The 17,017-nt window shown below is 38.3% G+C and overlaps 1 protein-coding gene across 1 annotated transcript in view; it reads right to left on the bottom strand.

Moving 5' to 3' along the window:
• Positions 1-258: 258 nt before the first annotated feature.
• Positions 259-17,017, bottom strand: part of LOC130469737 (uncharacterized mitochondrial protein AtMg00860-like) — a 28,871-nt gene continuing 12,112 nt past the window's right edge. Inside the window, exon 2 of the mRNA XM_056839189.1 lies at positions 259-525. Coding sequence (XP_056695167.1) covers positions 259-525 — 267 coding nt within the window. The remainder of the gene's footprint in view (positions 526-17,017) is intronic.

The following is a 17,017-nucleotide window of genomic DNA, read 5'->3' as shown; positions in this document are numbered from 1 at the left end:
GGTTAGTCCTCTCAACATCGGTTGCAGGGTGGAAAGCAGTACTCATTTTCAATGTTGTCCCAAGATTCAATTGGATCTTTTGCCAAAATTTCAGACTTTTATGGCCGGTAAGGATCTTACATGTTGCCCCATAAAGGAAATGTCCCCAAATATTCAAAGCGAATCACAATAAAAACTAGTTCCATGTCATGAGTAGGGTAATTAGCCTCATAAGGTTTCAACTAACGTGACAACAGGTATGGAGGTCAACCACTCTTCTTAAATTTGCAAAGCTTCCTCACATTTCTCACTCCACTCGAATTTTGATTCCTTTTTCATCTGGTTGGTCATTGGTCTTGCTGTCTTCGAAAAATCCCTAGCAAATCTCTTATAATACCCAGCTAGGCCTTGGAAACTTCTGATACCAGACACATTCTTTGGAGTAGGCCACTCACTCATAGCTTGGATCTTAGCAGGATCTACAGAGACTCCTTCCTTCGATACATAGTGACCCAAAAATGCTACTTTCTCCAAGAGGAACTCACACTTAGAGAATTGGCATACAACTGATTCTTACTAAGGGAATTGGCATAACCCTCAAGTGTTCATCATGTTCTTTATCACTCTTTGAATAAATCAGGATATCGTCAATGAATACAACAACGAACATATCTAGGAATTCGTGGAAAATCCTAGTCATCAAATACATAAATATCGCAGGTGCATTGGTTAACCCAAAAGGCATTACTGTATTTGCTTTTCAAGTACGGGAACGAACCGCTTATTTGGCAAGCTTTTCAAGTACATTGGAATACAAGACAAGGATCATTTTCATGAAATCCTATTCATGGAACTAGACGGGTTGAATCATGAATTTAGAACATTGTATTTGCTACTTGTACGTGGTCACTTTGCTTTAAAATTAATTAAGGGAACCTAAGGCCAGTTTGTCCAAAATTATCTTTGTTAAGCGTGATGTAACCTTTTGTATATTATTGTATTTAACATGTGGGGTGATGAAAGCAATAAACATGTAAAGCATCATCACAAATAGTAGGAATTATTGAAATGCGTACAAAACCACATCACCTTAAAAAAGGTGAGTAAAGACTGCGGAATTGAAATTGCAAGCATGAAAAATAGAGGTACGATATTGAAAGTACGTTATTCAAAATGCGATATTGAAATGCGGTATTGAAAGTGCGATATTGAAATGACAATATTTAAATGACAATATTGAAATTGTATTATTGTACTTGAGATCCGAACGCCAAACAACTACTTAATATCAAGTGTGTCCGACACGGATTCAATTCTCTAAAAATCTCAACTTTAGATGAGTTGCTCATCATAAAGCATCCTTGATTTTGAATACTGAAATAAAACTTGAATATTGAACTTGACTATTGAAATTAGGAGACTTGGTTCTTAAAGATTAGACCTTTTAATGTTAAAAAGGCATCACCTTTAATATGCTCCATAACTTGAAATTGATTCTAGTTTAAGGAGGAATTGATCTCACTTAAACATCATTGAATATTGAAAATAGAACTTGTATATTGAACATAGAAATTTGGATATTCATATGTTCTAGTTTGGAAAAGGGTTTTCACTTTTCCAAACATCCTTGAACTTGCATAAATTTAAAGCCTTTTGAAGATTTGAATGATGATTGTTGTAAGGAACACTTTCAAGAGTGAAAGCCTCAACTTACTAATCATGTTTTTTGAAAACAAAGCATAAAGATTGAAACTTGAAATTTGTAAATGGAGTTTTGTGAAGGAAATAATGCCCTTGGTCCAAGTATGCATTCAATGCTAAGTCTAATAAATGCGGTCCAGTATTAATTAATTATGCAAGATAATAATTCAGTGAGATCAAGTGAGCTGTATGCCTAGCTAGAGGCCGCTTCAGTTTGAGTGGAATTAATAATATTAATCCACAGCTTACTCTTGACTGGACCCGTAGGGTCACACAAATAGTACGTGAACAGATCAAGTATTTAAGTGAATGAAATACTCTATTTATGAATATTCGGAAACCACGGATCTCGGTTCCAATGGGAGCTGAAATCGTCAAAAGGCAAAATATGAATACTCCGGAAATGATGATATTGCCGGAAACGGTAATATGGATCATAACGGAAATATAAATATTATCCAAGTCGTAGAAGTTGCCGGAAACGGAAATATGGTACGTATCGTAAAATATTATCGGAAATGGAAATATTTCTGGAATCGGAAATATTGCCGGAAACGGAAATATTACCGGAATCGGAAATATTGTCGGAATCGGAAATAAATTCCGGAATCGGAAATAATAAATATTTGTTCGAATCGGAAATAAATTCCGGAATCGGAAATATTAAATATTGTTCGAATCGGAAATGAATTCCGGAATCGGAAAACAAATCGGAAGCGCGACGTACGAATCGATCGATGGACGAGCTTGCTAGACGCAAGGCCCAGCACGAAGCCAGGCCCAACGCCCAGCGAAGCCCGCGCGCACAAGCGAGCAGCAAGGCAGGCCCAACGCAGCGAGCAAGGCACGCCCAACGAGCAGCGCCCAACAATGGGCCGCGTGCTGCCAGCGCCCATGCCTTGGGCCGAGCCGAACACCAACGCCCCTTATGGGCTGCGTGGCTGCGAGGCTTCGCACGACCAAGTCCTTGGTCGTTTACGATTGCTTGCTTAATATTGTATTCCTAATTATACTCGAATTGAATGTTTTTGTTAAATCTGAAACACTTAGGTGTTTGATTAAACATTAAGTTCTAATGATTTTATTCAACTAGAATCCTAATGGATTTAGTTATTGAAATCCTAGTGGAATTCTAATTCCATTATTTCCACCCTATAAATAAGTGGTTCATAATCACAATTTATATACAATTCAATAAGTATTCAGATAGATTAAGTTCAAGTAAAAATTTAATAATTTTCCTAAATTAAGAATTAAGCTTTCCGAATACCTTAGAGAATATTCTAGTTGGTTGAATCTAAGGCGGATCCGAACGTCCTGTGGACTATCTACGGAGGGGCGACATTTGGAGTCCTTAACTTGTTCTTGTTCGGTTCGGGAACAGCTAGGGAAGGCACGCATCACATTGTATGTATCCTAATTATGCTAATTTACTATGTGGCAATTAATTTGGATTCGTGGCTTTATGGTTTTTCCGCATCAAATATATTGTTCATATTTGTCATAACCTAACAGTGGTATCACGAGCCTCTAATTAATTCCATAATCAATTATAGTTAACATGGTTAAATTTTATAAATTTGCAATGAATTAAAGGGGTGATTAATTTCGTGTATGTAATTAATTGCAAATTCGTGCGATTATTTAACTATATGTTCGCAGGATTTTTCGGCAGTTTTGTCAATCATGGTCGGAATCTTATAATTTTATAGTGAATTTCGCATGTAAACGACGTTTTAAAATTTTGACAAAAATCATAGATTTGTCGCCGAACCCAGAATTCCCAAATTAGAAGCATAACTATGACTTTTCGGAGGTTTTAGTTTTTCGAAAGCATAATTTGTAATTTTTATGATGGTAAATTAAATATTTGCGAATCTTGTATGTAAATCTTGAATCTATGATTGACCTACTGTATATGTTTAACAATTTTAAAGCCTAATCTTGTTAATTATACAACCTAATTTGTAATTGTAATTAATTTGTTGAAATTCGAATAATTTAGAATTTGTATTGATTTTCATAATTAATTAGCAATTTAGTTAGGATCCTATGATTAAAAACTACCATAAAATTTTTTAAAATTGGAAAGTTTTAAAATTTTATGACCTATATTTGAATCCATGAAAATAAATATAATCGGAAATTAATTTGAATAATAAATTTTCGATTTTTGCCCGAATTTAATGAAATTAATATGATTTATTAATTCGTCAATTAAATTAAAGTATAAAAATTATTAATTTTTATAAAACCGATCACCAATGTTGCACGCACGAAGCAATGGAAGCTAAGTGTTACCCTTAAAGGGTGTTGCATTGTGCGGGCATGCAACGACGAGCAAGGGAGCTCGTCGCCCATACGCTACGAGGCAATGAGCAACGAGGCATGCGCAACAGCAAGGGAGCTGTGTCGTGTGTGTGCCGTGTGGATGGTCGAGCAACAAAGGGCATCGATGCAACGTAGCTCCAGGCACAAGGCAAGGCAGCAGCATACGAGCAAGAGAGCTCGTATGTGATGCGCATGCCAAGGCCCAGCGCTGGCAGCCATCAGCGAGCAAGCCACCGAGCAAGCGAGCAACACGCACAACGCAAGGCTGTGCGCAGCGATGGGCATCACTCGGCCACACTGATCGCAGGCCTGGGCGCTGCTTCGTGCACGCGACCCATGGCGCTGCGGCTGTGTTGTGCTTGGGCGAGGCTTGGGCTTCGGCCTAAGGCCTTGCCTTAGTACGTAAGGGCCGTTTTATTTATTTTTCGGTTGAAAACGATATTAATTAAATTTAAATTCGTAATTTAATTTTTCTCGGAATTTAATTTTGATTAATTTAATTATTATAAATTAATTTATAAAAATTATTTTACTAAAATTAAAACCTTGATAAAATTTAAATTAATTAATTTTAATCAACTGAAAATAAAATTAAAGGATTTAAATATTATTTTATATGAGCTTTAAATTTTAATTAAATTTGTAAGTTTCCTGTTGGACTAGGAAATACAATTTTATGTTTAAAATTTGTAAAGCATGTAAATTTCTTGGTTTTAGTGGGAGCTTTTAGTCATTGAACTCTTGATTAGGTGTACATTCCTTTAAGGTTAAAACAACTCGATTAGAACTAATAAGGATTGAATAATTTGTAGATTATTGGAACCCTTGATTAGTTGTTGCAAATGTTTATGTGATGCATAATATGTTCTACTATTTTGCTATGTGGGACATTCATTGATAAATGAATGGGTGAATGGTATATTAAATGTATTGTTTTGCAGGTTATGGAAAGTGACTAGTATGACCCAAATAGGATAGAAAATATGGTCTGCGTACCATTAATTTGAATGTAAAATTGGTCTAATGCACCAAAGTTTTTATTTTAAATATGGTCTGCGTACCATCAAATAGTTGTAACTAGTTTCAATTATAGCTTTTTCCAATTTGAAGAAAATGGCGCCTCCCATGGTGAAATTCAAGACGGAGTTTCCAATCCATTTTCAAGACGGAGTTTGAAGTTGAAGCTTCAAGATGAAGTCGGGCCATACTAGATCACATTTATATCTTATGCATGCTTTAAGATATTTATTGCTTTAAATATGTCTTAATTATGCATGAGATTGTGCCTTGATTATGTTGCATGATTAAGGATTTTAGTTCACTTAAAATCTAACCAACATAGTAAGAGCCTTAAGTTCCAAACTTTAAAAATTGAGTTAAAAGGTGCCATGCCAAAATAACACTTACTTGGATAACCTTTACTCAATCTTAGTAATAGTTTTCCACCATAGCGAGGTGTTACTTATTGATCCTAAAGGGGTAAGGTACACAAATAATTGTGAGCACATGTTAGTTTTGGTGAAACTCAACGATATAAGTAAGGAGTCCTTTCATGTCGTGGCAAATGAGATAGGTTTGCCTAATAAGTTCTTAGACGTACCTATCAACCAAGAGTAGTTTCTAGACTATTAGCAAAGGACTTGCTTACCTAAAATATTTTAGAACATGAGTCGAAATACATAATGTGCTTAATTCTTCAATGATTTAAAAATCTTGGATTCATTTTATTCACACCTACCGGAACACATAACTTGAGTAAAATGCTTAATAAATATTGAATTATGCATGAATGCTAGAATTTAAGTTTATTAAGAGAAACTGTGAATGGTTATTTATTTGTTTATTCTTTTCAATTGTAGTTTTAACTATGGAAAACAACAATTCATTCAACATCCCCTCAATTCTCGAAAAGGAGAAGTTGAACGGGAAAAACTTCCTTGACTAGCAAAGTAACTTGTAAATAGTTCTTATGCAGGAAGAAAAGGAGTATGTCCTGGAAGAGTCAATACCCGAAGTCACTGGCGACGGGGTCACTCAGGCAGCACTCAATCATTAATTGGATTGATGCCAACAAGGATGTAAAATGTCTAATGCTTGCAACCATGAGTGCAGATCTACAGAAAACGTTCATCAACGGAGATGCTTTCACGATCATCAGTGAGTTAAAGATCAAGTTCCAAGATCTGGCTCCAGTCGAAAGATTCGAGACTCATAGATAAATTTTTGAGACCAAGCTTAAGAAGGGCGAGCCTGTAAGACCACATGTTCTCAAAGTGATTGGACTCATTGAGAATATGAGTCGGCCGTATCAACAGTTCTCTCAGGAAATGGCTGTAGACACCATCCTCCATTCTCTTCATAGCGGGTATGATCAGATCAAGCTGAACTACATTATGAATAGTCTGGACAAAATGCTCACTGATCTTCACGGTATATTGAAGACCGCTGAAAAGACGGTCCAAACTGATAAGCAAGATGTGCTTATGGTGCGTGGGGGCAAGTTCAAGAAATCTGGTAAGAAGAGGAATGCTAAGAAAGGTGGCAAGAAGGCCAGCCCAACTAAGAAAGCTGGAGGCACCAAGTCTGAAAAGAAGAATGTGAGCCAACCCACTTTTGAATCTGAATGCTTCTACTGCAAGAAGAAGGGGCATTGGAAGAGAGATTGCTTGAAGCTTAAGGAAGATCAGAAGAACGGAACAGTCGTTCCATCTTCAGGTATTTTCGTTATAGACTGTATACTTGCTAATTCAACTTCTTGGGTATTAGATACAGGTTGTGGCTCACACTTATGTTCCAATTCACAGGGACTAAGAAGAAGTAGAAGGTTAAGCAAGGGTGAAGAAGACTTACGAGTGGGAAATGGAGTAAGGATTGCTGCATTAGCTGTAGGAACTTATTATTTGTCGTGGCCCTCTGGGCTAGTTTTGGAACTGGAAGAGTATTTCCATGTTCCAAGTCTTACTAAAAACATCATTTCTGTTTCTTTCTTAGATGCTAAGGGATTTTCCTTTTTAATAAAAGACAATAGTTGCTCGTTTTATTTTAAAGAGATGTTTTATGGATCTACTATATTAGTCAATGGACTTTATTTACTGGATCACGACAAACAAGTTTATAGCATAAATACCAAAAAGGCAAAAAAGAATGATTCAGATCTCACTTATCTGTGGCATTGTCGATTAGGCCATTTTAACATGAAGCGCATAGAAAGACTTCAAAAGGAATGAATTCTAGAACTATTTGACTTATAGGCCGGATTATGGTAAGTGTGAATCATGCTTACTTGGCAAAATGACAAAGCAACCTTTCTCTAAAGTTGGAGAAAGAGCAACTGAACTATTGGGTTTAATCCATACAGATGTATGTGGACCAATGAGTTCAAATGCTAGAGGTGCTTTTGTAGGGGAATACAGTTAAACATAATAACATGTGCGGAACAATCCCCAAAGCCAGGAAACATGTATAAAGCACAGATTAAGCAAACTTACATTCGAAGCGTGTTTTCCACAATAATCTGTCAACGAACACGAACAAAGAACTCCACTTGTCGTTCCTCTACTTGGTTCACCGACATGTCAGATTCGTCTTGATTATCGTAGCTTAGACAATCGATCAAGATACTTTTCTTTTTGGGAAGAACTCACTTTGGAGGCACAGAGAGAATTAGGGTTCTCTGTGTCTCTAGGGTTTGAGTAATATGAATTGTGTATTGTTAGAATAATACAATTGACCTATTGTATTAATGATGTAACCGGCCAAGAACCAAAGGCCTTGACCGGCCACATCACGCAAGCCACGGACCGCACCGCACAGCCCCGTCCAGCGACACACTGCAGGCCGAAGCCCACAGCGCGCGCGCCGAGCAGCTGGGCCGTGGGCCTGGTTGCTCGCGCTGCTATGCTTGCTGTGCGTGCTTATGCGTGCTCTCCCAATGGGCTGGCCTTTGCTCGCCTTTTGCTCGCGAGCTTGCTGGCTCGTTGGGCCTTGCACGCTTACGTGCTTGGCTCGACGGGCCGGCAACTCCGATGCCCTTCGTATTCGCGATATAATATATTTCCGATATATTATTTATCGTTTCGTATACGACGAATCACCGTCGTACGATACGATTTATTCGTGTCGCCCAGCTTACGAATATTCACAATACGATATACGATTCCGATAAAGGTCGTATCGTATAATACGTTTCCAACTAATTCCCGAAAAGCTATTAAATGAGTTTCCGATTCATTTAATCCGGTGATCTGTTACATGTCATTGGTATGACCTTGTAGGTTCAGTCAAGAGTAAGTTGTGAGTTCAATATCCATTAGAACTCACTGATCGGAAGCATTGCTCCATCTAGCTGTTCCGATCACTTGATTTCACTGAATTAATTGTTCGCAATTAATCTGAACCTTGGTATTAGACTTAATGCACCTTGGGTGAAGGATATATTTCCTTCAATCTCCCACTTGTCATTCAGACAAGTTGTGCACCCACATCCCTTTGTCACTTAGTGTTACTTACTGAACATAAGGTAAGATCCAAGCCATCCTTATTAGGTCTAGAATTGTTTCTCGGATTACAGAGTTCAAATGTCAAACTTTTGCAGAAGGTTACGCCTAACCATTCTGAGCACAGCCATGCATTTTACAGTATCTAACTCTCCGAGAGGCCTTGTTACACAATAACACCATATCCTATCAAAGATAGGAGGACAATCCATTCTTGCAATCTATGAACACTCACTTTGATTCATAGTACGCCCAATAACTGCTTTTATAGCCTCCTTTTACGGTGCGACGTTTAGCTAGTATCAAAGCGGACTAATTCTCAAACGAGCGGACATAATCGCTCATGTTCTGAGGAACGGTTTCTAATCACCATTAATGAGAACTACCTATGACATGACTTTAATCTCTTAAAGCGTTCTCATGGTCAATCCGATACAAGATCCAATAAGTATCTATGCAAAAGATTCTGACATCCAGTCACTCTAGTTCAAGAAACAGAACTAAGTAATCTACTTGCAATCTAATCTTCATTAGTCATTGGTCGTCCACCTTTCAATGACCTGGATTAGGGATCCTTTGTGACTTCAATATTCAAGTTCACTTATGGGTGTTTCTTTGTCGAAGAATCCATCTTGACATCCCATTTCAGTGATTTGAATCACATGGACTTATCATTTAATTCTAAACCACAATTAAATGAATATGAAATAAATAAATTTCATAAATATGAAATGGTTAAACCAATTGTTTTAAACATAGATCTAACAGATGTTCTAAAACAATACTTAGAAAATCAAAGCCATTCTCCAACATGCTTGATTCCCATGGTTGCTACATGTGCGTTGTGTTTCACTTGTGGCAACAGTTTAGTAAATGCATCCGCGACGTTGTCGTCAGTTCCAACCTTGCAAATCTTGATTTCCTTTCTTTCAACGATCTCTCGAAGTATATGAAATCGCCGCAGTACGTGCTTGGACTTCAGGTGGCTCCTAGGCTCCTTTGCCTGGGCAATGGCTCCGCTATTGTCGCAATACAAAGCCACTGGTCCTTTAATGGAGGGGACAACACCAAGTTCTTCGATGAACTTCCGAATCCAAACAGCTTCCTTTGCTGCTTCTGAGGCAGCAATGTACTCGGCTTCAGTTATAGAATCCGCAATAGTGCTTTGCTTAGCACTTTTCCAGCTTACTGCTCCGCCGTTGAGGCAGAACACAAACCCAGAATGTGATCTGAAATCATCTCTGTCGGTTTGAAAGCTTGCGTCCGTATAGCCCTTAACAATCAACTCATCTGTACCACCATAAACCAGAAATTGATCCTTAGTCCTTTTCAGGTACTTTAGGATGTTCTTGGCAGCAGTCCAATGCGCCTCACCTGGTTCTGACTTGTACCTGCTCGTTGCACTGAGTGCGAACGAAACACCCGGCCTTGTACAAATCATAGCATACATGATGGATCCAATAGCAGAAGCATATGGAATTCCACTCATCTTTCTACGCTCATTAGATGTTTCGGGACACTGATTCTTGCTTAGATATACGCCATGTGACATGGGTAGATGGCCTCTCTAGGCTTCCATCATATTGAACCTAGCTAGCACTTTGTCAATGCAAGTGCTTTGGCTTAGTCCAATCATCCTCTTAGATCTATCCCTATAGATCTTGATGCCCAATATGTACTGTGCCTCTCCTAAGTCCTTCATTGAGAAACACTTCCCGAGCCAAGTCTTTACAGACTCCAACATAGGAATGTCGTTTCCAATAAGCAGTATGTCGTCAACATACAAGACTTGGAATTCAATTTTACTCCCAATGACCTTCTTGTATACACAAGATTCGTCCTGATTCTTGATGAAGCCAGACTTATTGGCTGCTTCATCAAATCGTTTATTCCAACTCCTTGATGCCTGCTTTAGTCCGTAGATGGACTTCTTAAGCTTGCATACCTTTCCTTGGTTCTTTTTATCGACAAAACCCTCCGGCTGTGTCATGAACACAGTCTCTTCAAGAACACCGTTTAAGAAGGCAGTTTTGACATCCATTTGCCATATTTCATAGTCATGAAAAGCGGCAATCGCAAGGATTATCCGAATAGACTTAAGCATCGCGACTAGAGAAAAGGTTTCATCGTAGTCCATGCCGTGAAATTGCATGTAACCTTTTCCTACCAATCTAGCCTTGTATATGTATACAATTCCATCTTTGTCTTTCTTCAACTTGAAGACCCATTTGCATCCGATAGGTGTGAACCCATCCGACAAATCAACCAAATCCCAGACTTGATTTTCAGACATGGAGTCTATTTCAGATTGCATGGCCTCTAACCATTTAATGGAGATTGGGCTCGTCATAGCTTGCTTGTAAGTCAAAGGTTCATCACTATCCAATATGAGAACGTCTAAGTTTTCAGTCAAGAGGACGCCTGTCCATCTATCCGGCTGAAAAATAGTTCTATTTGACCTACGAGGGGCAACAACGTTTTGAGGAACTACTCCCACTGGCTCTTCTAAAGACCTTGGAGGTTCATCAACTTGAACTGCTTCTAAAGAGTTATGAGTTCGTTGTTGGTCTCGAATCTCTTCGAGGTCTATAATATGATTTCTTTCCAAAAAGACACCGTCACGAGCAACGAATACCTTGTTGTCTGACTTGTTGTAGAAATAATACCCCATAGTTTCTTGAGGATACCCAACAAAGAAACATTTGTCAGATTTAGGTTGTAGCTTCTCCGAAATTAATCTCTTGACATATGCTTCGCAACCCCAAATCTTCAGAAAAGACAACTTTGGAAGTTTCCCAGTCCATAATTCGTATGGAGTCTTTTCAACAACTTTTGACGGAGCACGATTCAGTGTGAGTGCTGCAGTTTGCAACGCATATCCCCAGAACTGTAAAGGAAGTTCGGCCTGACCCATCATTGACCTGACCATATCGAGTAAGGTCCTATTTCTCCGTTCCGACACTCCATTCCATTAAGGTGTCCCCGGAGCAGTCAATTCAGAAAGAATACCGCATTCTTTTAGATGGTAATCAAATTCGTGGCTAAGATATTCACCTCCTCGATCCGATCTTAGAGCTTTGATTTTCTTGCCATGTTGATTCTCTACTTCATTTTGAAATTCTCTGAATTTCTCAAACGATTCAGACTTGTGCTTCATTAAGTAAATATATCCATATCTACTGAAGTCGTCCGTAAACGTTATGAAATAGCTGAACTCACCTCTAGCTTTCGTACTCATAGGCCCACATACATCCGTATGTATTAGTCTAGTAGTTCGCTTGCTCTTTCTCCCACCTTTGAGAAAGGTTGCTTTATCATTTTGCCAAGTAAACAAGATTCGCATTGATCAATCTTCTCTAAGTAGAATGATTCTAGAATTCCTTTCCGTTGAAGTAATTCCATGCGCTTTAAGTTTATATGGCCTAATCGACAATGCCATAGAAATGTGAGATGCGAATCACCAGTTTTAGCCTTTTTGGTATTTATGTTATAAATGTGTTTGCTCGTATCTAGCACATAAAGGCCGTTTTCTTGTTGTGCTGAACCATAAAACATTCCATTCAAAGAAAAAGAACAACTATTGTCTTTAAATTGAAAACTAAAACCTTGAGAATCCAAACTTGAAACGGAAATAATGTTTCTGGTGATACTAGGAACGTAGTAACAGTTTTCTAGTTCCAAAACAAACCCACTAGGCAAAGAAATAAAATAAGATCCTATGGCTATTGCAGCAATCCGTGCTCCATTTCCCACGCGTAGATCCATCTCGCCTTTATCAAGCCTTCTACTTCTCCTTAGTCCCTGTGAATTGGAGCATAAGTGTGAGCCACAACCAGTATCTAATACCCAAGAAGTAGAATTAGCAAGATTACAATGTATAACATACATACCTGAAGGAGAAGCAACGTTTCCGTCCTTCTTCTCTTCCTTTAGTTTGGGGCAATCTCGCTTGTAATGACCAATTTCATTACAATTGAAGCATTGCGATGTAGAAGGAGAAGCATTCCTCTTCATATTGCTCTTGGAAGGCGCCAGATGCCCTCCGGGAGTGGACGAAGATGCAGCCTTGCTTTTCTTCCCCTTGCCTACTTTCTTGAATTTAGTTCATCTCACATTCAAAGGGTCTTGATTGAACTTAAGGATTTTCTCGCATTTCATGAGTAATTCCACAAGTTCACAGAATGTGCTCTCTTTCTGATGAAAGAGATAATGCATCTTAAAACCCTCATAATCCCTATGAAGAGAATTCAGCACTAGTGCAATAGTTAACGACTCTTTGATGGAACCACCAAGTCTCTCAATTGTGAAAAATAATCCAGACATCATATCCACATGAGACCGAATTGATGTGTTTTTGTCCATCTTGATAGAGTAGATGCGCCTTTGTGCCTCCGGAAGTTCGATTTCTAGGCACGACTTGCGTGGGGTTATGAGCTTGAGATCGCTCATCGAAATAGCCAATTCGTCAACCCCATTGCCACCAGTTTGGCACAAGGGTCGAAAACCCACACACTTATCCTCGAGGCTACTTAGGAGAGCTTGAGGTTCCAAAGTAATGAACCTCCCTCTCCAACTCCCAAGGATAGACTTAAGGATGAACTCCGTGACAAGGTACTTGTGAAGTGCCCAACTTCTGTACCTTTCAGGAGTCATGCCTCGCGCATCATAGCTAGGGAAAGGTTGTTCAATGACATAATATATGCCATTAACTTTTAAAACTTCGACAAGTTTCTCTTTCCATTCAAGGAAATTAGTCAAGTCTAACTCGACATCCAGAATTTCAGTTGATATGATTGTTGTTATGTTTGCGACCATTTTGATTACTACAATCGAAAAGAATTTGCAATAAATAACCATTCATACAATTCAATAACTTTGAAATAAAAGAAAAACATGCAATCATTAAAGCTATTAAAAAATTTCATTCATGCAAAAAGCAAAAACATGGTCCAAAATGAATGAAACGATTCCAAGACCCCAAAAGTCCCAAATCCTTAAGCAACTTTAGCATGTCTTAAGTAGTTTAAGATTTTAGGTAAGAAAAACCTATTGCTAGTAATCTCCAAACTACTCTTGGTTAATAAATTAATGCCATAATTTATCACATTGCCACAACTTAATGCCATTGTTGTTTGAGTTGTAACCACAATCAACGTGCTCCTTTAGGACGCCTTACCACCTAAGTCAACTAAAATAGCACCTCGCTTTAGCGTAAACCTACTATCTTAGATCCCTAGATCTTTGTAAGTGTTGATTTGGAAGGCAATTTTTAAACTCAATATTACTTGGACCTAGTTGTTTCTATGTTGGTTCGATTATTAAGTGAACTTAAAACTAATCGATTCATAGGAAACAACCTGTTCATGCAAAGCATACATACATTCATAATTCACGCATAATATATATATTGAAGTGCATAAATAAATGGTGATCTAGTATGGCCCAAAACTTTTGTCTTGAAGCATCCAATCTTCATCACCTCCTTGTTAGCTTGGCATCGTCTTGAATCTTCATTCAAATGCTAACTTAAAGTTCTAAACTTAGAAATACTTGAAAATAATAAAATTACATCAAAATTTCCATGGTACACATACCATATTTAAAACTTTACATTCAAAGATAGAACGGTACGCAGACCGTATTTAACTATCCTAAATTGGCCATACTAGTCACTTGGAGTACCTGCATTACATAAAATATATATTCTATGCATTCACCCATTCGTATGCTAAAACGAATGGCCCATATTAATATGCAAGCATTTACGTGAATTAATTAAAATTCACGTTCACATAAATGCGTCCTAAAAGATTAATCAATTTCCAAATTATTAATCCTTAGACTTTATTCTAATTAAAATTGAATTTAATTAAAATAATGCGACCTACGAAAATAATTATTTCATTTTAATTTCATTTAGTGGCTCCCACTCAAACTAATAATTATTCCGGATAATTAATTATGAAATATTAAATTAAAACTAGCGGCCCGGCCCAAGCAAATAAAATATTAAATTAAATATCCCGTTAGCCCAAATTAATGCAAATATACGAAGCCCAACGAATTAAACGATTTTTAACAAAAAAAATTCCAATTACTTAGTCGGGCTAGGCTTGCGCCCAGCCCCATGCCTTGCGTGAGGCCCAAGAGCGCACGAGCAAGGCTCGCACACCCCCAGCCCCATCGCCCGCGCGCACCGCGTCACCGCAACGTAGCAGCCCCTGCGTGCGTGTTGTGCATCGTGTGTGTGCTGGTCGTCGCAAGGCTTGCGCCTTTCTTTGTCGCAGCCCCGCAAGCAATGCTCGCCTGCCCTTCCTCGCCCAGCGCGCACGAGGCACGCAACGTAGTTTGCTGCTGCCCGTGTCGCATGCGGCTCGGTCCAAGCACAATGGCCTCGTATGGCTCGACGAGCCATACGTCCACCATGCTCATGTTCGTGCCTTTGGTTCGTAATACGGACCAACTTAATTAAAATTAAATTTAATTCACGAACTTGCATTAATTTTTTTTTTCAAAAACGTTACGATTTTTATTTTCGAAAAACAACGATTTTTAACGATTTAATAAACTTTAACGACAATCCAATTTCGTAAAATTAATAAATCAAGGGCTTACAATATTCAAACTTTTAAGAACGATCGAATCAACATTAAAGTTTGAACTTTTAATTAATAAAATCCGAAGCTTTAAATCGTTCATAAACAATTAAATTTCAGATTTTTAATAATTTGGTTTAAGTGCGATTAAAATTAAAGAAACCATTCAAAATTTAATCCAATAATTTTTAAAATTAGCCACTGACCCATGAAATTATATCCCCTTTCCCAATTAACCGAATTATTAAACCAAAATTAATTAAAATTCAATTAGGGTTTCAAATTTTACGAATTGGGGAAAGGCAAAATTAGGGTTTATACTTATCGGAAAAATCTGAAATTTTTACCATAGATCAAGTATGTACCCAGAAACATTGTGTCAAAATGTAGAGAAATTCCGAGTAGTGTAGGTCGACCTTTTAATTGAATTACTGTCCGACACTTTTAATTTTTAATGAAAAATTAACAAAAACGCCCAAAAAACGATACTTCGAGGCCTGTTTTCGCAATTCTATTCTCATGATTTGATCTTAGAAAATCGTTTTCCATCATATTAGGGTTTTAAAAATCGAAAAAGCGAACATTTTTTATTTCGGACCTGATTATTACGCAATTCATCCAATAATTCGTAAAAATTCCGAAAAATCAACAAAAATTCCAAATTTTTCGACAGATGCAAAAACAATAATAATCATGCTAAATCATGCTTTGAATACATAAGGCTCATGATACCACTGTAGGGGAATACAGTTAAACATAATAACATGTGTGGAACAATCCCCAAAGCCAGGAAACATGTATAAAGCACAGATTAAGCAAACTTACATTCGAAGCGTGTTTTCCACAATAATCTTTCAACAAACACGAACAAAGAACTCCACTTGTCGTTCCTCTACTTGGTTCACCGACACGTCAGATCCGTCTTGATTATCGTAGCTTAGACAATCGATCAAGATACTTTGCTTTTTGGGAAGAACTCACTTTGGAGGCACAGAGAGAATTAGGGTTCTCTGTGTCTCTAGGGTTTGAGTAATATGAATTGTGTGTTGTTGGAATAATACAATTGACCTATTGTATTAATGATGTAACCGGCCAAGAACCAAAGGCCTTGACCGGCCACATCACGCAAGCCACGGACCGCACCGCATAGCCCCGGCCAGCGACACACTGCAGGCCGAAGCCCACAGCGCGCGCGCCGAGCAGCTGGGCCGTGGGCCTGCTTGCTCGCGCTGTTGTGCTTGCTGTGCGTGCTTATGCGTGCTCGCACAATGGGCTGGCCTTTGCTAGCCTTTTGCTCGCGAGCTTGGTGGCTCGTTGGGCCTTGCACGCTAACGTGCTTGGCTCGACGGGCCGACAACTCCGATGCCTTTCATATTCGCGATTTAATATATTTCCGATATATTATTTATCGTTTCGTATACGACTAATCACCGTCGTATGATACGATTTATTTTGGTCGCCCAGCTTACGAATATTCGCTATACGATATACGATTCCGACAAAGGTCGTATCGTATAATACGTTTCCAACTAATTCCCGAAAAGCTATTAAATGAATTTCCGATTCATTTAATCCGGTGACCTGTTACGTGTCATTGGTGTGACCTTGTAGGTTCAGTCAAGAGTAAGTTGTGAGTTCAATATCCATTAGAACTCACTGATCGAAAGCATTGCTCCAGCTAGCTGTTCCGATCACTTGATCTCACTGAATTAATTGTTCGTAATTAATCTGAACCTTGGTATTAGACTTAATGCACCTTGGGTGAAGGACATATTTCCTTCAGGCTTCAGCTACTTTATCACTTTCACTGATGACTTCAGTAGATATGGTTATGTCTATCTAATGAAGCATAAGTCTGCATCCTTTGACAAATTCAAGGAATTTCAGAGTGAAGTAGAGAATTAGTTAGGCAAG

The sequence above is a fragment of the Spinacia oleracea genome, chromosome 3 (genome assembly GCF_020520425.1).
Source record: "Spinacia oleracea cultivar Varoflay chromosome 3, BTI_SOV_V1, whole genome shotgun sequence".
Lineage (NCBI taxonomy): Eukaryota > Viridiplantae > Streptophyta > Magnoliopsida > Caryophyllales > Amaranthaceae > Spinacia > Spinacia oleracea.
The sequence above is the reverse complement of the archived record's forward strand: the minus strand, read 5'-3'. Positions and strand labels throughout refer to the sequence as shown.